We start from the raw sequence: 22,102 nt of genomic DNA, 5'->3' as shown, positions 1-22,102 counted from the left end.
AAGAACTAATGAGAGTATGGTTTAGCAATGTATTAACCCGTGTATTTTTGTCTTTCAGTTTCTTTATCCCTGCTGCCCCTTCCTTCTCCTCTTTATTCTTTCTGGGTTTTTCCCCTTGTTGGGGTTTTTTCCCTCGCCGTATCGTCTGAACACCCTGTGTTTATACTTCAGGGTGTTCGGTCGGTCCGGAGGTGGAGCATTGTTGCTGCACGTGACTCCTGCGGAGTGCAAAGCCTTACAGAATCACTGACCCAAGAAATACACTCTGCCTGATTCATATGTAGCAACAATGGCGTCCATGGAGGATGTGTTACATGTCTTGGTCCTGGTACAGCAGGAGCTGGCCTCCTCCAAGGCTGAAACCGCAGCCTTGCGCGAGAAGGTGGAGCGTTTGAGTGGTAATCCGTTCAACGCTGCCGCTTCGACTTCTAATGTTCAGGTTACTGTACCCCCACCCATTCCATTGGCTACTCCTGAACGGTTTTCAGGGGATCCTCGTAAGGTGCATGTGTTCATGACACAGGTTCTCATGCATTTTTCCTGTAAACCGTCCTCGTTTCCCACAAATCATTCAAGGGTGGCATTTTTGATTTCTTATTTAATTGGGGATGCAGCTGATTGGGTGGTACCGTTAGTGAAACGTGATGATGCTCTTTTGTCTAATTGGGCAGAGTTCAAAAAGGAATTTGAGAGGGTCTTTGACCGCAGAGCAACCACTTTCAGTGCTGATCGTGAGCTGTTGACATTAAGACAAGGTAGAGGAGAATTGATAACATACCTGACTGCCTTCAATAGGCTTGTGGTAGAAGCATCATGGCCAGAGGAGAAAAAACTGTCTTTATTTTATCAGGGGTTACATGATGATTTAAAGGATGTGGTAGCGCAGGTGGATCCTCAGCCCACTGCCTTTGAGGACATGGTAAACCTGGTGTTACGGTTGGACAGTAGATTAACGGATAGGGGTAGTAACAGGAGACGGTGGGAAAGAGGAGCGTATTTTGGTGAAAGAAACACGAGGAAAGTATCCGGGGGTACGGACTCTACGTCTGAACCGATGGAGATAGGGGCTCTCAGAGCACCATTGTCTAGAGAAGAGAGAGAAGCCAGAAAGGTACAGGGCTTGTGCATGTACTGTGGTAAGAAGGGGCATTACGTCCGAGAATGTCCTTCTAAACCGAAAGCATCAGGGTCTTTTGGTAGGTTTAAGAAGGTTGCGGTGTCTAAAACTGTACCAGATAACAAGCAGAAGGAGGACCGCACAGCGGGAGTAGACGGAGAACAAGCATGGAAACTTACCTCCCTGTCCTCCTCGGGTGATGAGGAAACAGAGCCTCACCTGGTGGTGGTGATGACGTTAGAATATGAGTTAGAAAGATGTCCGGTAATGGTGATGGTGGATTCAGGGGCGACTTATAATTTTGTAGACGAAGGTCTGGTAAGACGTCTAGAATTGCCTCGAGTTCCTAGGGAGACGCCGGAAGATGTGTTGGCAGTGGATGGGCAGCCTTTAACCTCAGGTCAGATAACGGAGAGGACTGGTGATTTGGGGTTATCAATGGTGACGCAAGAGTATGTGCATTCTGAGGTGTTAACATTGAATATCATAGATGCTCCTCAGTACGAGATTATTTTGGGCATGCCTTGGCTGCATAAACATAATCCCGTGGTGAATTGGCAGTCAAAAACTATTCAGTTTGAACCAGAGACCTGTAAGGACCATTTAACTCCTTGTATGTCTGCTAATGTCACCGTGTTAGCCACACCGTTTTTGGCAGCCACTGCTGCGGAAAAGGACGTCAAGCTACCAGTAGTATACGCTTCTTACAGTGATGTGTTCAGTGAGGTGAAGGCAGAAACTCTGCCCCCTCATCGGGAATATGACTGTCGAATTGATTTAGTGGAGGGGGCATCGTTACCATCCTGTAGAGTGTATGCTTTGTCTGTGCCAGAAACCTCCCATTTGAAGCAGTACATTGACCATTATTCTCGATTGGGATTTATTCGCCCCTCTCGCTCTCCCGCAGCTTCCCCTCTTTTCTTTATATCAAAGGCCAACGGGGACTTGAGAGCATGTGTGGACTACAGAGCATTGAATAAGAACACCATTCGTAATCGATACCCTCTTCCGCTCATTTCAGTCTTGCTCGATCAGGTGAGAGAGGCCAGGATTTACACCCGTTTAGATTTACGTGGGGCATATCACCTGGTTAGAGTAAGAGAAGGGGATGAGTGGAAAACGGCGTTCAAGACACGGTTTGGTTTATATGAATACCTAGTGATGCCTTTTGGGCTTTGTAACGCCCCTGCAGCGTTTCAGTTTTTTATAAACGATGTGCTAAAGGAATACGTGGATCAATTCGTGGTGATGTATATAGATGACATCTTGATATACTCTCAGGACGTTTCATGCCACACGAACCATGTCTGCAAGGTCCTGGATAAATTGAGAGAACACCATCTATATGTAAAGCTGAGTAAATGTGAGTTCGGGGTGCATGAGGTGGAATTTTTGGGTGTGAATCTTAGTCCTGAAGGATTACAGATGTCAGAGAGGAAGGTACAGGCGGTGAGGGATTGGCCAGCCCCTAAGAATGTGAAAGAGGTACAGAGCTTTTTGGGGTTTGCCAACTATTATCGCAGGTTCATCGTACACTTCTCCCAAACCGCTGTCCCTATCACTAAGCTGTTAAGGAAAGGGAGGTCGTTTGAGTGGACAGTGGAGGCTGAGCAAGCTTTTCAGGCACTGAAAAAGGCCTTTACTACCGCTCCAGTGTTGGCGCATCCTGTTTTGGAACATCCATTCATCGTTGAAGCAGACGCTTCGGATTAAGCCATAGGTGCAATCCTGTCTCAGAGAGATGTACATAATGGTCAGCTTCATCCTGTTGCCTACTTGTCGAAAAAATTGAGTTCTGCTGAGGTCAACTATTCAATCGCGGAAAAAGAACTCTTGGCAATAAAAAAGGCTTTCCAGGAGTGGAGACCGTATCTGTGGGGAGCAAGTCAGGCAGTAACTGTGTACACAGATCACAGGAATCTCCAGTACATGTCCGCTGCTAGGCACCTTACACAAAGGCAGATGCGGTGGATGCTGTTTTTTTCCGAGTATAACTTTGTTGTAACATTTCGTCCTGGCTCGGAGAACAGAAAAGCGGATGCTCTTTCTAGACAGGGAATCCCCACCAAACAAAATGCAGAGGAACAGTCAATACTCCCTTCCACGAAGGTGGTTTGTGTAGTAAGAGCCGAGAAGTTTCTGGAGGACATCAAAGACTCTAGGTCCATGGAATGTTGGGTTCGTTGGGCTTCTGCCAAACCAGACAGGAAGATTAGGCAGGGCTTACCCTTCTATGGAGAGTGCTTGTTTCTGCCTAATATGGAGATTAGAAAGAAGGCATTCAGTTGGTGTCATGAAGCTCCTGCGGCTGGACATCCAGGGATCACAAAGACTGTGGATTTGCTTAGAAGGCATTTCTGGTGGGAAACTCTAGTGAAGGACACCACTCAATGGGTGGGCAGCTACGAAGTCTGTGCTAGAAGCAAGGGGGAAACATCAAAAAAGAAAGGGTTGTTAATGCCAATGCCCACGCCTGATCGCCTATGGTCAAACATTAGTTTGGATTTCATCACGGGCCTCCCAAAAGATCAGGGGAACACCGCAGCACTGGTGGTTGTGGACAATTTGACAAAAATGGGCCATTTCGTACCTTGTGTGAACCTCCCCACTGCTAGCCAAACGGCACAGATAATGGCATCACAAGTTTTTCGTTTGCATGGCATTCCAAGAGTCATTGTGTCCGATAGGGGGCCACAATTCATTGCTCGTTTTTGGAGAGTATGGTGTCGTGCATTGGGCATAGAATCAGCATTGTCTACTAGCTTCCATCCACAAACTGATGGACAGACAGAACGTCTAAATCAGACTCTAAAGAAGTACTTGCGATGTTACTCGAAGGAGGCTCATGGGTCTTGGGTGGAGCTGTTGTGGATGGCGGAGATGGCCTACAACAACGCTTGGCATAGCTCCATAGGTATGTCCCCATTCAAAGCAAATTATGGGTATGATGTACGTACTTTGCCGATACATATACCGGAAGAGTTAAACGATCAACCCTCGGTAAAGGAGCGGGTGCTAATGATAAGGAAAATACACAGCGCAGTGCAAAAACATCTGCTAAAGGCCAAAGAAACATACAAACGGTGGGAGGACAGACATAGGATACCTGGTCCTCAGTTCGAGGTAGGAGATAAGGTTTGGCTCTCAACCAAATATATTCGTTTCAAGCTCCGAAGCGTGTTTCATCCGCGCTTCATTGGGCCATATCCTGTGGTGCGCCGCATCAATCCTGTGGCGTACAAACTGAAGTTGCCTAACACGTTACGAATCCACCCCGTGTTTCATGTCCAGTTGCTGAAAAAAGCTCTTACCTCACGCAGGATTGCACCTCCGGTGTTGGCCAAGGATGGGAATCTGGAGTATGAGGTGAGATCCATAAAAGACTCCAAGTTTCGCAGGGGTGTCCTGTGGTACTTGGTGTCTTGGAAAGGCTACGGGCGGAGAAAGACTCCTGGGAACCAGTTCACAATGTCCATGCTCCTAGAGCTGTGCGAACATTCCATGTCAGATACCCCGTGAAGCCTGGGCCTAGGAGGCGCTTGGGAGGAGGGCGTACTGTCGGGATCTAGCCCTACGCGCCTGCACAACGAACTACAATTACCGACGGTCCTGGGCGCGGGACTACATTACCCAGAGTTCCCGGCGGGGATTCCGGGATATCTGCCGGCCGACCAGGAAGTCCGGTGTCAGTGATTCTTCTGTGTTTCCAAGGTGGCGGCTGCTCCTCGGATCTGCTCCTATCCAGAGGCTCCGGGTATTCTTCTCTGACCGGTATTTGTTCGAGCAGGTTATTCAGTTGCCGAACAGCGCGCTGGCTAGCGTGCTGAGCTATGTGTGACATGTAAATGATTCCCGTTCTAGAGAACACGGAGATTGTTGTGTGTTGGATTTTCACCTCGCGGCTGCGAGGAAACAGTGTTGATTACGAGCGCCTCGCTCTTTATGTATAGGCTCAGTGGAGGGAGAGCATATATGTGCGGTTTCCACCTTTCAAGTGGCGGAGTGCAGGGGGGGATTGTAGGACCTCCGCACTGCCGTCACGAACCCAAGGCATAGGGTTCATTTGCATCTTGAATTTGTTGACAAGGCAATTGCCAAAGCGGAGTGTGGTAGTGATTGAACTACATACTGCCGTGTTTGGGTATTCTTGGTATTCACATCCCTTCAAGTGGCGGAGTGCAGGGGGGGATTGTAGGACCTCCGCACTGCCGTCACGAACCTAAGACATATGGTTCATTTGCATCTTGAATTTGTTGACAAGGCAATTGCCAAAGCGGAGTGTGGTAGTGATTGAACTACACACTGCCGTGTTTGGGTATTCTTGGTATTTGCATAGAAAGAAGGAACTCATCTGTTTCTGTTTGAAGCAAATAACAGTGTTACGTTACAGTTATTATTCGAGCACAGGAAGTGCCCTTTCATTTTACGTTTTGGGATCCTTTGTTCCAAACTCATACGTTATCACAGTGGGGTATGTGTAAGTCAGTTATCTTTAGGCTTTACGCTTCCCAATTAAGCTTGATAGTAACTCTGTTCTTTTTGTATTGATCAAGGAGGAAGACGGGAGATACAGCAAAGGGAGGTTTAGTGTCAATCATATTCAGGTGAATACATGTTGGTATGGTGTTAGTAAGAACTAATGAGAGTATGGTTTAGCAATGTATTAACCCGTGTATTTTTGTCTTTCAGTTTCTTTATCCCTGCTGCCCCTTCCTTCTCCTCTTTATTCTTTCTGGGTTTTTCCCCTTGTTGGGGTTTTTTCCCTCGCCGTATCGTCTGAACACCCTGTGTTTATACTTCAGGGTGTTCGGTCGGTCCGGAGGTGGAGCATTGTTGCTGCACGTGACTCCTGCGGAGTGCAAAACCTTACACTGATGTGTTGTATTGTAATAGTGTTTGTATATCGCTTACTACCCCTGACGTGGTGTATTGTAATTGTGTTTGTATATCGCTTACTACCCCTGACGTGGTGTATTGTAATTGTGTTTGTATATCGCTTACTACCCCTGATGTGTTGTATTGTAATTGTGTTTGTATATCGCTTACTACCCCTGATGTGTTGTATTGTAATTGTGTTTGTATATCGCTTACTACCCCTGACGTGGTGTATTGTAATTGTGTTTGTATAACGCTTACTACCCCTGATGTGGTGTTTGTGTTGTATTGTAATTGTGTTTGTATATCGCTTACTACCCCTGACGTGGTGTATTGTAATTGTGTTTGCATAACGCTTACTACCCCTGACGTGGTGTATTGTAATTGTGTTTGTATAACGCGTACTACCCCTGATGTGTTGTATTGTAATTGTGTTTGTATATCGCTTACTACCCCTGACGTGGTGTATTGTAATTGTGTTTGTATATCGCTTACTACCCCTGACGTGGTGTATTGTAATTGTGTTTGTATATCGCTTACTACCCCTGATGTGGTGTTTGTGTTGTATTGTAATTGTGTTTGTATATCGCTTACTACCCCTGATGTGTTGTATTGTAATTGTGTTTGTATATCGCTTACTACCCCTGACGAGGTGTATTGTAATTGTGTTTGTATAACGCTTACTACCCCTGATGTGGCGTTTGTGTTGTATTGTAATTGTGTTTGTATATCGCTTACTACCCCTAGCGTGGTGTATTGTAATTGTTTGCATAACGCTTACTACCCCTGACGTGGTGTATTGTAATTGTGTTTGTATAACGCTTACTACCCCTGATGTGTTGTATTGTAATTGTGTTTGTATATCGCTTACTACCCCATACGTGGTGTATTGTAATTGTGTTTGTATATCGCTTACTACCCCTGATGTGGTGTTTGTGTTGTATTGTAATTGTGTTTGTATATCGCTTACTACCCCTGACGTGGTGTATTGTAAGTGTGTTTGTATAGCGCGTACTACCCCTGATGTGTTGTATTGTAATTGTGTTTGTATATCGCTTACTACCCCTGACGTGGTGTATTGTAATTGTGTTTGTATGACGCTTACTACCCCTGATGCGTTGTATTGTAATTGTGTTTGTATATCGCTTACTACCCCTGACGTGGTGTATTGTAATTGTGTTTGTATATCGCTTACTACCCCTGACGTGGTGTATTGTAATTGTGTTTGTATAACGCTTACTACCCCTGATGTGGTGTTTGTGTTGTATTGTAATTGTGTTTGTATATCGCTTACTACCCCTGACGTGGTGTATTGTAATTGTGTTTGTATAACGCTTACTACCCCTGATATGGTGTATTGTAATTGTGTTTGCATAACGCTTACTACCCCATACGTGGTGTATTGTAATTGTGTTGGTATATCGCTTACTACCCCTGATGTGGTGTTTGTGTTGTATTGTAATTGTGTTTGTATATCGCTTACTACCCCTGACGTGGTGTATTGTAAGTGTGTTTGTATAGCGTGTACTACCCCTGGTGTGTTGTATTGTAATTGTGTTTGTATATCGCTTACTCCCCCCTGACGTGGTGTATTGTAATTGTGTTTGTATAACGCTTACTACCCCTGATGTGTTGTATTGTAATTGTGTTTGTATATCGCTTACTACCCCTGACATGGTGTATTGTAATTGTGTTTGTATATCGCTTACTACCCCTGACGTGGTGTATTGTAATTGTGTTTGTATAACGCTTACTACCCCTGATGTGGTGTTTGTGTTGTATTGTAATTGTGTTTGTATATCGCTTACTACCCCTGACGTGGTGTATTGTAATTGTGTTTGTATATCGCTTACTACCCCTGACGTGGTGTATTGTAATTGTGTTTGCATAACGCTTACTACCCCTGATGTGTTGTATTGTAATTGTGTTTGTATATCTCTTACTACCCCTGACGTGGTGTATTGTAATTGTGTTTGTATATCGCTTACTACCCCTGACGTGGTGTATTGTAATTGTGTTTGTATATCGCTTACTACCCCTGATGTGGTGTTTGTGTTGTATTGTAATTGTGTTTGTATATCGCTTACTACCCCTGATGTGTTGTATTGTAATTGTGTTTGTATATCGCTTACTACCCCTGACGTGGTGTATTGTAATTGTGTTTGTATAACGCTTACTACCCCTGATGTGGTGTTTGTTTTGTATTGTAATTGTGTTTGTATATCGCTTACTACCCCTGACGTGGTGTATTGTAATTGTGTTTGCATAACGCTTACTACCCCTGACGTGGGGTGTATTGTAATTGTGTTTGTATAACGCTTACTACCCCTGATGTGTTGTATTGTAATTGTGTTTGTATATCGCTTACTACCCCTGACGTGGTGTATTGTAATTGTGTTTGTATATCGCTTACTACCCCTGATGTGGTGTTTGTGTTGTATTGTAATTGTGTTTGTATATCGCTTACTACCCCTGATGTGTTGTATTGTAATTGTGTTTGTATATCTCTTACTACCCCTGACCTGGTGTATTGTAATTGTGTTTGTATATCGCTTACTACCCCTGACGTGGTGTATTGTAATTGTGTTTGTATATCGCTTACTACCCCTGATGTGGTGTTTGTGTTGTATTGTAATTGTGTTTGTATATCGCTTACTACCCCTGATGTGTTGCATTGTAATTGTGTTTGTATATCGCTTACTACCCCTGACATGGTGTATTGTAATTGTGTTTGTATAACGCTTACTACCCCTGATGTGGTGTTTGTTTTGTATTGTAATTGTGTTTGTATATCGCTTACTACCCCTGACGTGGTGTATTGTAATTGTGTTTGCATAACGCTTACTACCCCTGACGTGGGGTGTATTGTAATTGTGTTTGTATAACGCTTACTACCCCTGATGTGTTGTATTGTAATTGTGTTTGTATATCGCTTACTACCCCTGATGTGTTGTATTGTAATTGTGTTTGTATATCGCTTACTACCCCTGACGTGGTGTATTGTAATTGTGTTTGTATAACGCTTACTACCCCTGACGTGGTGTATTGTAATTGTGTTTGTATAACGCTTACTACCCCTGATGTGGTGTTTGTTTTGTATTGTAATTGTGTTTGTATATCGCTTACTACCCCTGACGTGGTGTATTGTAATTGTGTTTGCATAACGCTTACTACCCCTGACGTGGGGTGTATTGTAATTGTGTTTGTATATCGCTTACTACCCCTGATGTATTGTATTGTAATTGTGTTTGTATATCGCTTACTACCCCTGACGTGGTGTATTGTAATTGTGTTTGCATAACGCTTACTACCCCTGACGTGGTGTATTGTAATTGTGTTTGTATAACGCTTACTACCCCTGATGTGTTGTATTGTAATTGTGTTTGTATATCTCTTACTACCCCTGACGTGGTGTATTGTAATTGTGTTTGTATATCGCTTACTACCCCTGACGTGGTGTATTGTAATTGTGTTTGTATATCGCTTACTACCCCTGATGTGGTGTTTGTGTTGTATTGTAATTGTGTTTGTATATCGCTTACTACCCCTGATGTGTTGTATTGTAATTGTGTTTGTATATCGCTTACTACCCCTGACGTGGTGTATTGTAATTGTGTTTGTATAACGCTTACTACCCCTGATGTGGTGTTTGTTTTGTATTGTAATTGTGTTTGTATATCGCTTACTACCCCTGACGTGGTGTATTGTAATTGTGTTTGCATAACGCTTACTACCCCTGACGTGGGGTGTATTGTAATTGTGTTTGTATAACGCTTACTACCCCTGATGTGTTGTATTGTAATTGTGTTTGTATATCGCTTACTACCCCTGACGTGGTGTATTGTAATTGTGTTTGTATGTCGCTTACTACCCCTGATGTGGTGTTTGTGTTGTATTGTAATTGTGTTTGTATATCGCTTACTACCCCTGACGTGGTGTATTGTAAGTGTGTTTGTATAGCGTGTACTACCCCTGATGTGTTGTATTGTAATTGTGTTTGTATATCGCTTACTACCCCTGACGTGGTGTATTGTAATTGTGTTTGTATGACGCTTACTACCCCTGATGTGTTGTATTGTAATTGTGTTTGTATATTGCTTACTACCCCTGACGTGGTGTATTGTAATTGTGTTTGTATATCGCTTACTACCCCTGACGTGGTGTATTGTAATTGTGTTTGTATAACGCTTACTACCCCTGATGTGGTGTTTGTGTTGTATTGTAATTGTGTTTGTATATCGCTTACTACCCCTGACGTGGTGTATTGTAATTGTGTTTGTATAACGCTTACTACCCCTGATGTGGTGTATTGTAATTGTGTTTGCATAACGCTTACTACCCCATACGTGGTGTATTGTAATTGTGTTTGTATATCGCTTACTACCCCTGACGTGGTGTATTGTAATTGTGTTTGTATAATGCTTACTACCCCTGATGTGTTGTATTGTAATTGTGTTTGTATAATGCTTACTACCCCTGATCTGGTGTTTGTGTTGTATTGTAATTGTGTTTGTATATCGCTTACTACCCCTGACGTGGTGTATTGTAATTGTGTTTGTATAATGCTTACTACCCCTGATGTGGTGTATTGTAACTGTGTTTGTATATCTCTTACTACCCCTGACGTGGTGTATTGTAATTGTGTTTGTATAACGCTTACTACCCCTGATGTGGTGTTTGTTTTGTATTGTAATTGTGTTTGTATATCGCTTACTACCCCTGACGTGGTGTATTGTAATTGTGTTTGCATAACGCTTACTACCCCTGACGTGGGGTGTATTGTAATTGTGTTTGTATAACGCTTACTACCCCTGATGTGTTGTATTGTAATTGTGTTTGTATATCGCTTACTACCCCTGATGTGTTGTATTGTAATTGTGTTTGTATATCGCTTACTACCCCTGACGTGGTGTATTGTAATTGTGTTTGTATATCGCTTACTACCCCTGATGTGGTGTTTGTGTTGTATTGTAATTGTGTTTGTATATCGCTTACTACCCCTGATGTGTTGTATTGTAATTGTGTTTGTATATCGCTTACTACCCCTGACGTGGTGTATTGTAATTGTGTTTGTATAACGCTTACTACCCCTGATGTGGTGTTTGTTTTGTATTGTAATTGTGTTTGTATATCGCTTACTACCCCTGACGTGGTGTATTGTAATTGTGTTTGCATAACGCTTACTACCCCTGACGTGGGGTGTATTGTAATTGTGTTTGTATAACGCTTACTACCCCTGATGTGTTGTATTGTAATTGTGTTTGTATATCGCTTACTACCCCTGACGTGGTGTATTGTAATTGTGTTTGTATGTCGCTTACTACCCCTGATGTGGTGTTTGTGTTGTATTGTAATTGTGTTTGTATATCGCTTACTACCCCTGACGTGGTGTATTGTAAGTGTGTTTGTATAGCGTGTACTACCCCTGATGTGTTGTATTGTAATTGTGTTTGTATATCGCTTAATACCCCTGACGTGCTGTATTGTAATTGTGTTTGTATGACGCTTACTACCCCTGATGTGTTGTATTGTAATTGTGTTTGTATATTGCTTACTACCCCTGACGTGGTGTATTGTAATTGTGTTTGTATATCGCTTACTACCCCTGACGTGGTGTATTGTAATTGTGTTTGTATAACGCTTACTACCCCTGATGTGGTGTTTGTGTTGTATTGTAATTGTGTTTGTATATCGCTTACTACCCCTGACGTGGTGTATTGTAATTGTGTTTGTATAACGCTTACTACCCCTGATGTGGTGTATTGTAATTGTGTTTGCATAACGCTTACTACCCCATACGTGGTGTATTGTAATTGTGTTTGTATATCGCTTACTACCCCTGACGTGGTGTATTGTAATTGTGTTTGTATAACGCTTACTACCCCTGATGTGTTGTATTGTAATTGTGTTTGTATAATGCTTACTACCCCTGATCTGGTGTTTGTGTTGTATTGTAATTGTGTTTGTATATCGCTTACTACCCCTGACGTGGTGTATTGTAATTGTGTTTGTATAATGCTTACTACCCCTGATGTGGTGTATTGTAACTGTGTTTGTATATCTCTTACTACCCCTGACGTGGTGTATTGTAATTGTGTTTGTATATCGCCTACTACCCCTGTCGTGGTGTATTGTAATTGTGTTTGTATAGCGCTTACTACACCTGACGAGGTGTTTACCTTGTATTGTAATTGTGTTTGTATAACTCTTACTACACCTGACGAGGTGTTTACGTTGTGTTGTAATTGTGTTTGTATAACGCTTACTACCCCTGTTGTGGTGTTTGTGTTGTATTGTAATTGTGTTTGTATATCGCTTACTACCCCTGACTTGGTGTATTGTAATTGTGTTTGCATAACGCTTACTACCCCTGATGTGTTGTATTGTAATTGTGTTTGTACATCGCTTACTACCCCTGAAGTGGTGTATTGTAATTGTGTTTGTATAACGCTTACTACCCCTGATGTGTTGTATTGTAATTGTGTTTGTATAACGCTTACTACCCCTGACGTGGTGTATTGTAATTGTGTTTGTATATCGCTTACTACCCCTGACGTGGTGTATTGTAATTGTGTTTGTATATCGCTTACTACCCCTGACGTGGTGTATTGTAATTGTGTTTGTATAACGCTTACTACCCCTGATGTGGTGTTTGTGTTGTATTGTAATTGTGTTTGTATATCGCTTACTACCCCTGACGTGGTGTATTGTAAGTGTGTTTGTATAGCGTGTACCACCCCTGGCCAGTTGTTTCTGTACTCACCATCAACAGTTATGCTGTTCGGTTCCACAGGGAGGCCCGCTAGCATGTTATTGTTTTTTACGGCTTCGTCTCCGAGAGCCTTGGCAATTTCCTCAGCGGCGGGCGCGGGAGAGGTGGAGTTGTCGAACGCAACTACGATCTCTGTGTCCACTGAGCCCTGGCTGTGGAAAAACATACAGAAAGAGTAATTGTTTCAGTAGATCACACCAGCCCCCACCTCCTGGCACACCCCTAGGGCTAGAGTGACCAACCATCCGTCATTTTCAGGGACTGTTCGTAAATTATCCCTAAAGTCCATTGTCCATGATGAATGCTTTAACAGACGGCCTTTGACCTTAATTTTAGCCTCTCAGCTAAAAAAGAAAAGTTAATTTCCACAATTTAGATTCTTGAGCTGCTTGCTTGATTGAGCCGCATGCAAGGGGGGTGCCTTCTGTGCCGCATTCCGTAGGGAGGGGCAGACGGCTAAAAAGAATAAGCTTTCTTGTCAGTGTGCCTGCTTACCCAAGGAAATGTAAATGTGTGCAATTGGTTACTTGGCAAATGTACAGGCTGATAGGGAGGCGTTAGTTGATGGAATCAGCTTCCTGTTGACAAGATACTTTCTTTTTGAGTGGCACTGTAAGTGTGTTCCAAGTTGACAGATGGATTGAGTTATACAAAATGTTTGCACTACCAATACTCTGCATATTAATGAAATATATACGTTAGTAGCACTTTTTATCTTTAACCTAAATTCATTATGATACTGTGCATAATGCACGCCTAAAATACTGACTTAAAGATTCATAGTGCTTTCAGGGACTTCCTAGCACTAATAATACACAAGTGCTTTTTCAAGCTTCTTCAAACAGGATTCAGTTCTGTGGGTCTCTGGTTGCACACACATACATCTGTAGAGATTGTATTGACCAATACAGATTTCAAAACATGAAATTGTGCCTTTCCCACTGATTAGTTTAACTTGTGTTTATTTTTCAGAGAATTATTTTATCAGCCACACCTTTGGTTACGCCTCTGCGCTTACTGACCCCGTCCCTATGGAAGTTTCCATACATTTGTTAATGCACTTCAAAAGCTGCGTGGAATATCTTCAAGGTGGGTGAGTCAACAAATTAACAAGGAGCGCAAGCCAAGGGTCTGGCTAAAATCTTAGAGACTGTGCTGTGCACAAGTCAAGCCCTGATATGGTTGCTATGCAAATCATATAACAAACATCATGTAAAATATGATATCATTCCAGAGAAGTGTATTTGAAGCATTGACATTAATAAGTCACATTAAAGTCTATTAAATCAAATACAATCGGTATTTGGACATTCATGAAAAAAAAAGAGTTTTGGTGAAGTAAAACATTTCCTAAGATCACACAATTTAAGCAGGGAAGCTTCAATTTATCCCGATTTCTAATATAACTTTTCACGAATCAATTAGGAATTATGGATTTGACTTTCCTTATGTTATGGGTTTTGGTTCGACTTCTTTGTGCATTTTTCTGCAGTGTAAACTTGACCCAAAGGTATTGGAGCACTTTACCTGAGCACCACTTACATTACACAAGGTCAAATTAATTGTTTTTAGGCATGTGGAGATCAGGGGCGATATTTATCAACATTCCATTTTGCGATTCCTAAATAGCGATTTTTAAGGAATCGCTATTTAGGAATCGCAAAATGGTATGTATGTAGAAATCAGCTTCTTTTTAGCGATTTCATAATATTCCTTAATTGCGATTAGCAAATTGCTAATCGCAATTAAGGAATAATTTTCCATTCATTTCTATGGGCCAGGAGGCCCATAGGAATGAAGGGGAAATGTGCGATTAGCAATTAGCTAATCGCAAATTGAGAATATTTTCAAGAGTGCAGGGGTGTCCAAAGGACACCCATCTGCACCCCTGAAAATGACATGTGTGCGCATATGGCACACATACATGCCCTAAGGGCATGTATGAGCGTCACATGGCACCTTTTGTTTTTAAATAAAATGCTTTTTAAAAGGAATTCGCAACTTACCACCAACTTGAAGTTGGTGGTAATTTGCGGTTCCTTAGGGACAATTAGCAATATTTTTTTGCATCATACATTGCATTTAAGGAATCGCACATTTTGCGATTCCTTAAATGCAATCGCAAAATAAGGAATAGCAATTTGTGCGATTCCTTATTTTGAACCACAATGGTTTAATACATACCATATTGAGAATTCGCATTCGCAAAGGCCGAAATTCTGCGAATTTCGGCCTTTGCGAATGCGAATGTCAATGATACATATGCCCCTAAGTGGTTTGTCCAGAATGACAGGATGTGGAGCCGTTGCCGAGACATGAACCTGGTTCCCCAGTTCCAAAGCCAGCAGCCCCATCCCTAACGTCACACCCTGGGTAGTGGGGCGGATGTAGGCAGAAGCCACATGAATGCTCGGCTTGTTTTGGGATCAAGGTTCCAACAGGACCTGGAGCTGAGCCAGAGACAGGCTTCAGGCTCCAGCATGGCTCAGGCTTTAAGTTGATCATCCACCTCTCGAATGGCTGTATAATGTCTAGAAAGTCAGTGATATTAGCATATGATGTCCTGGCTTCCCTTACCTTCATTATGAACCTTTTTTTAGATATTGTGTCAGATTAGCCCGTGGTCTGTATTTATTTAACACAATTTACTATTCATCTTACAAAGCTGTACAAAAACACTGTCTTCTGGTTTTAACCTGATGCGTGCGGACGGAATTCCGCTCGTACGCTGAGAATTTGTAAAGTGCATGTTACATGACGAGCTGGGCTCGTCATGAGCGTGCGAGGAGGCTACCTCATGACGAGCCCAGCTCGTCATCAGCGTCGAAGGGGTTAAAGGGGATTGAGAACAATAAATGAATCTAGTCAGCGTTTTAAGTGCACTGTGTGTAACCGTGAAGTCTGGCTTTATAATTTCGGATTTCCTATATGGCTAAGTTGTTTGATCTTAGTCAAATTAATTTACTTAATGTGTCTAATTTACTTGATAGTGATAGCTGAGAGCACTTTCAAGTAATTCAGTTTAAGATGGACTGTGACCAAAAACCCACTTGTATGTTTTATTAGCGTGGAATGTTCCCCCATCCTTAACAATAATATTGGCCACGATGTAAGGGGCACCAGATAATACATGGGTGGATACACAGGAATGCCCATGTGCCCCCATGGGATGTATGACGTTACAACGCATACTTTTACAACGCCTACCTTTACATCGCAACTTTTACAACGCATACCATTACAACGCATAATGCTTTTAGGCGCTGGATAGTGAATAGTTTAATTTACTATTCCAACTCCAGTCCCCGTGGATAGTAGGGAAGGTTATTGGATAGTAAATTAACCTATTCCCTATCCTAGAGCGACCCCCAGAGCAATGCGTTGTAATAGTTTGCGTTGTAAAAGTTGCTTTGTAATGGTAGTTCGTTGTAAAAGTTTAGTTGTAAAGGTTGTATACCGCCCCCATGTAACGCCTACCTAACAGAAGGTAACGCAAGACAGCGCCGCACACTGTATTGCGATGCTTTTTATTTTTTCAAAAGCCACGCCACTCTGGGTTGGCGCTAGTGTGTGCTCGAAGAGCTTCTTTAAGCTAGCAAGGTCAGGCTTATCTGCCTCATTCTAGAGATGACTCTTCTCAAAAAAATCCTACCATAAAGTGCTAGCAAGAAACACTGATTGGTGAGAATGGTGGGCATATAGCAAGAGGAGTGACAACAGGGCACACACGGGTTTCACTCTCTTTCACAGCTGCTAGGTGTCTCCATTCCAGGCTGGTCACATTCTGGCAATCTTTTTTCTAAACTAACAGAGCATTTGTAGGGGTGCTTCAGGGCCAGAACAGCTTCAGGCTACCCACCCTTGTGTTACTTTAGGTCATGCAGAAGCACTCCCTCCAGTCAACTTCTGGAAGGTTTAGTTGAATCAAAGTGCTTTCCTCTAGTTTTCACTGCTTTCTCTTGGTCTTCCCCCATTTTATTGCATACCTCCTCCTTGCTTTCCTCTAGTTTTCACTGCTTTCTCTTGCCCTTCCCCCATTTTATTGCATACTGCCTCCTTGCTTTTCTCTAGTTTTCACTGCTTTCTCTTGCTCTTTACCCCATTTTATTGAATACCGCCTCCTTGCTTTCCTCTAGTTTTCACTGCTTTCTCTTGCTCTTCCCCCATTTTATTGCGTACCGCCTCCTTGCTTTCCTCTAGTTTTCACTGCTTTCTCTTGCTCTTCCCCCATTTTATTGCATACGGCCTCCTTGCTTTCCTCGAGTTTTCACTGCTTTCTCTTGCTCTTTACCCCATTTTATTGCATACGGCCTCCTTGCTTTCCTCTAGTTTTCACTGCTTTCTCTTGCTATTTACCCCATTTTATTGCATACCTCCTCCTTGCTTTCCTCTAGTTTTCACTGCTTTCACTTGCTCTTTACCCCATTTTCTTGCATACCTCCTCCTTGCTTTTCTCTCGTTTTTACTGCTTTCTCTTGCTCTTCCCCCATTTTATTGCATACCTCCTCCTTGCTTTTCTCTCATTTTCAATGCTTTCTCTTGCTCTTTCACTTTTTTGTGTGCCACTCCCTTGTTTTTTCCCCTGTTTTATGTGTGGCCCCCCCAGGCACCTCTCTCTTTCTCACCCGGTTCCCCTCCTCCATGCTTTCCTCTAGTTTTCACTGCTTTCTCTTGCTCTTCCCCCATTTTATTGCATACCGCCTCCTTGCTTTTCTCTAGTTTTCACTGCTTTCTCTTGCTCTTTACCCCATTTTATTGCATACCGCCTCCTTGCTTTCCTCTAGTTTTCACTGCTTTCTCTTGCTCTTCCCCCATTTTATTGCATACCGCCTCCTTGCTTTCCTCTAGTTTTCACTGCTTTCTCTTGCTCTTTACCCCATTTTATTACATACGGCCTCCTTGCTTTCCTCTAGTTTTCACTGCTTTCTCTTGCTCTTTACCCCATTTTATTACATACGGCCTCCTTGCTTTCCTCTAGTTTTCACTGCTTTCTCTTACTCTTTACCCCATTTTATTGCATACCTCCTCCTTGCTTTCCTCTAGTTTTCACTGCTTCTCTTGCTCTTCCCCATTTTATTGCATACTGCCTCCTTGCTTTCCTCTAGTTTTCACTGCTTTCTCTTGCTCTTCCCCCATTTTATTGCATACCGCCTCCTTGCTTTTCTCTCATTTTCACTGCCTTCTCTTGCTCTTTCACTTTTTTGTGTGCCACTCCCTTGTTTTTTCCCCTGTTTTATGTGTGGCCTCCCCAGGCACCTCTCTCTTTCTCACCCGGTTCCCATTCCGAGGGCTCTCCTCTCCTTCAAACTAAGTCTCAATCTACGTGCAAGTTTATTTAATCTTTACATGCGCTGTAATACTTTGTTCATGTCCCCTGATCAAACAAATTATATGAAACTGAAGGCCAGTACTTTGGTTGAGTTAAGTTAGCACTGTCAGCCTTAAAAGACCTGTGACTTGATCTTGTTTTGCTGTTCCAGTCTCTGTACTTTAGTTTAGCTTGGAGAGTACTTGAGGGCTATTTAGGAGGCTGTTTGGTGCATATTTGCATCAACATGGTGTGCACTTGCTGAAGCAGTATTTAAATTGGCCTAGATTGGCTTGGGGATGGGCAGTTGAGGATAAAATGATCTGATTTTGGACAGCTTCGGGGTAGCTTTGAGCGCAATAGTAGTGTGAATGCAAAAATAGGTACTGAAGCACAACAGTGTTTAGGGGAGTCTCGCTAATGGGCATGTGAATTAGCATTTTATAGGATACGGCGACTCTGGCTGGTGGGAGAAGGTTAAAATAAGATCTGAGTACTGCGATACAAAGTAGATTGCTTGAGGTGGATCTTAATGACAGTGTCAGATGCAGTAGCCTTAGCAGCCCTTTGATAGGAGGGACCGTTGCCGGTTGGCCCCATTCCTAGAGTAGACCTGGCTGCCTGTCAGATTTAGCAGCTCTCCACAAAGTTGAAACTATGCTGATGTAAAATTGCCAGTGGAGGGAAGGTGTTGCCTTTTTTTGGTAATTGCATCTAAGATTTGTGGTATTATCAAGTTGTGTTCTCCTGCAGGGTGGAATTGTTTCAAGAGCTGCATGGGATACCATGAGCCAAGTATGTATCAATGGTCCCATTCTATTCACATCCACCTGCAATGTGGGACTGATTCAAGCCTGCGTGGGCTACCATGAGCCAAGCAAGTATCCAAGGTCATATTCTAGTCACGGGCCTTCCGCAGTGTGGGATTGTTTCAACAGCTGCGTGGGTTACTATGACTCAAGGAAGCCTCCATGGTACAAATCTAGTCATGTCCTCCTGCAGTGTGGGATTGTTTCAAGAGCTGCGTGGGCTACCATGAGCCAAGCACGCATCCATGGTCCCATTCTAGTCACATTCACCTGCAATGTGGGACTGATTCAAGACCTGTATGGGCAACCATGAGCCGAGCAAGTATCCATAGACATATTCTAGCCACTGGCCTCCTATGTGTGGAATTGTTTTAAGAGCTGAGTGGGCTACCATGAAACAAACATGCATGCATGGTTCTAATCTAATCACATCCTCCTGCAGTGTGGAATTCTTTCAAGAGCAGCGTGGTCCTCCATAAGCCAAACATGCACCCATGGTCCCATTCTAGTCACGTTTGTAGTTGTTTCAAGAGCTGTGTGGGCTACCATGAGCCAAGATCCCATTCTAGTCTTGTCCGCCTGCAATGTAGGATTGTTTCATGAGCCAGGCCATCATACATTGTCCCATTTAAGTCGTCCTCCTCCTGTAGTGTGGGATTGTTTCAAGAGCTGCATGGACTACCATATGGCAAGCAAGCATCCATGGTCCCATTCTAGTCATGTCCTCCTGCCGTGTGGGATTGTTTCTAGAGCTGCGTGGTCCTCCATTCGCCAAGCAAGCATCCATGGACCCATTCTAGTCTTGGTCTTGTGCAGTATGAGATTGTTTCAAGAGCAATGTGGGCTACCATGAGCCAAGCACGCATCCATGGTCCCATTCTAGTCACGTCCACCTGCAGTGTGGGATTGTTTAAAGAGCTGTGTGTGCGTCCATGACCCAAGCACACATCCATGGTCCCATTCTAGTCATCCTCCTGCAGTGTGGGAGTGTGCTTCCATGACCCAAGCCTGCATCCATGGTCCCATTCTAGTCATCCTCCTGCAGTGTGGGAGTGTGCTTCCATGACCCAAGCACACATCCATGGTCCCATTCTAGTCATCCTCCTGCAGTGTGGGAGTGTGCTTCCATGACCCAAGCACACATCCATGGTCCCATTCTAGTCTTGGTCTTGTCCAGTATGAGATTGTTTCAAGAGCAATGTGGGCTACCATGAGCCAAGCACGCATCCATGGTCCCATTCTAGTCACGTCCACCTGCAGTGTGGGATTGTTTAAAGAGCTGTGTGTGCGTCCATGACCCAAGCACACATCCATGGTCCCATTCTAGTCATCCTCCTGCAGTGTGGGAGTGTGCTTCCATGACCCAAGCCTGCATCCATGGTCCCATTCTAGTCATCCTCCTGCAGTGTGGGAGTGTGCTTCCATGACCCAAGCACACATCCATGGTCCCATTCTAGTCATCCTCCTGCAGTGTGGGAGTGTGCTTCCATGACCCAAGCACACATCCATGGTCCCATTCTAGTCTTGGTCTTGTGCAGTATGAGATTGTTTCAAGAGCAATGTGGGCTACCATGAGCCAAGCACGCATCCATGGTCCCATTCTAGTCACCTCCACCTGCAGTGTGGGATTGTTTAAAGAGCTGTGTGTGCGTCCATGACCCAAGCACACATCCATGGTCCCATTCTAGTCATCCTCCTGCAGTGTGGGAGTGTGCTTCCATGACCCAAGCCTGCATCCATGGTCCCATTCTAGTCATCCTCCTGCAGTGTGGGAGTGTGCTTCCATGACCCAAGCACACATCCATGGTCCCATTCTAGTCATCCTCCTGCAGTGTGGGAGTGTGCTTCCATGACCCAAGCACACATCCATGGTCCCATTCTAGTCATCCTCCTGCAGTGTGGGAGTGTGCTTCCATGACCCAAGCCTGCATCCATGGTCCCATTCTAGTCATGGCCTCCTGCTGTGTAGGGCTGCTTTGAACATTTTCAACAGTATTAGTTTAGTTCAGCCCAGACCGCAAGGACTGCCCTTGGACCTCATGACTCCATTGTGAGGAGGCACAGGGTGGTTTGTGATTAGGAACAATTCGCTATCATATAAAGTTCGAATTCATTACAATAACACCTCCGTCAGGGACAAAGGCTACACCCGTACAGTTATTTCTGTATACTAATTTATTTTATGAAATAGCTGCACACTTCTATTAAAGCCAGTAAATCTTATGCATGAACCATATTACCATTGTACATTACAGCCTAGTTTAGTATTATTTTATTACACCTGCAATCTTGATATAAAAACTTTTCTCTAATTTACTTATTACAGTTTAGAAGTGACGTCTCGCCGGTAATAAGAAAATTACACAGCTGCTCAACTGTAATGCATTATTACAGTTGAGTTCTAAGATAATAAGGCCTGATGCTAGCAGGCTAGGTGAAAGGTAGACAAGGAAACATCACTGGTGTTGCAATTTAAACAATGAAATTGAGAATGTACTTTTTGTTATGATGATTTTTTTAAATGAACAGTGATCTTCAGAAAGTAGATATTAATAGCAACATCTTCATTTTATGCATGCTCCAGTAGTTTATCACAGGAAAGAAAGACTTTCTTAGTATCCTACTAATTTTATTTTTAAACTCTTTTTATTTTGTTGGAAAAAAACAAGAATAAATGGCAGTCATCACAGTTTAGACAGAAATCAATCACATGTGCATCTAGGGCAGTCGCAGTACATACAGTGCAATTTAGTACAAAAACATTCAGAATAATGCATCACAATGTCATTAAAGTGCGAGTGGTTCGTCAATTTGGGTAGTCAGGGGGGGTTTGCAAATGTTGCCCCTGTACTCATTCCATCTGGACCATACTTCTATCCATTTCCGTGGGCGTCCACGGGCCACATTCACCGTTTTTTCTTGAAGCATGCACCAATCAATATCAGTCTTCCAGGGACCCAGTTTAGGAGTAGTAGTCGCCCCCCATTGCCTGGCTATATTGCGTTTGGCGATGGCAAATCCCAGTGTTACCCAAAACCTCCCTCGGGCGGTAGGTCTGTTGGCTCCCAGATTTTCAAGAGGCACCTCTTAGCTTCCACTGGAGCTCCACCCCCCACACCTCTTGCATGCAGCGGGTCACTCTGACCCCACCTCCCCGCAACCCCTTCGACAAAGCCCGTCCTCTCTGCGTCCCATGCTTTGCAGTCTGGTTACTGAGAAGT

At 43.4% G+C, this 22,102-nt stretch overlaps 1 protein-coding gene across 1 annotated transcript in view; it reads right to left on the bottom strand.

Moving 5' to 3' along the window:
- The window catches only part of LOC144803959 (uncharacterized), a 200,784-nt gene that overhangs the window by 90,987 nt on the left and 87,695 nt on the right, over positions 1-22,102 (bottom strand). Inside the window, exon 5 of the mRNA XM_078671887.1 lies at positions 12,756-12,916. Coding sequence (XP_078528013.1) covers positions 12,756-12,916 — 161 coding nt within the window. The remainder of the gene's footprint in view (positions 1-12,755; positions 12,917-22,102) is intronic.

The sequence above is a fragment of the Lissotriton helveticus genome, chromosome 1_2 (assembly GCF_964261635.1).
Source record: "Lissotriton helveticus chromosome 1_2, aLisHel1.1, whole genome shotgun sequence".
Classification (NCBI taxonomy): domain Eukaryota; kingdom Metazoa; phylum Chordata; class Amphibia; order Caudata; family Salamandridae; genus Lissotriton; species Lissotriton helveticus.
The sequence above is the reverse complement of the archived record's forward strand: the minus strand, read 5'-3'. Positions and strand labels throughout refer to the sequence as shown.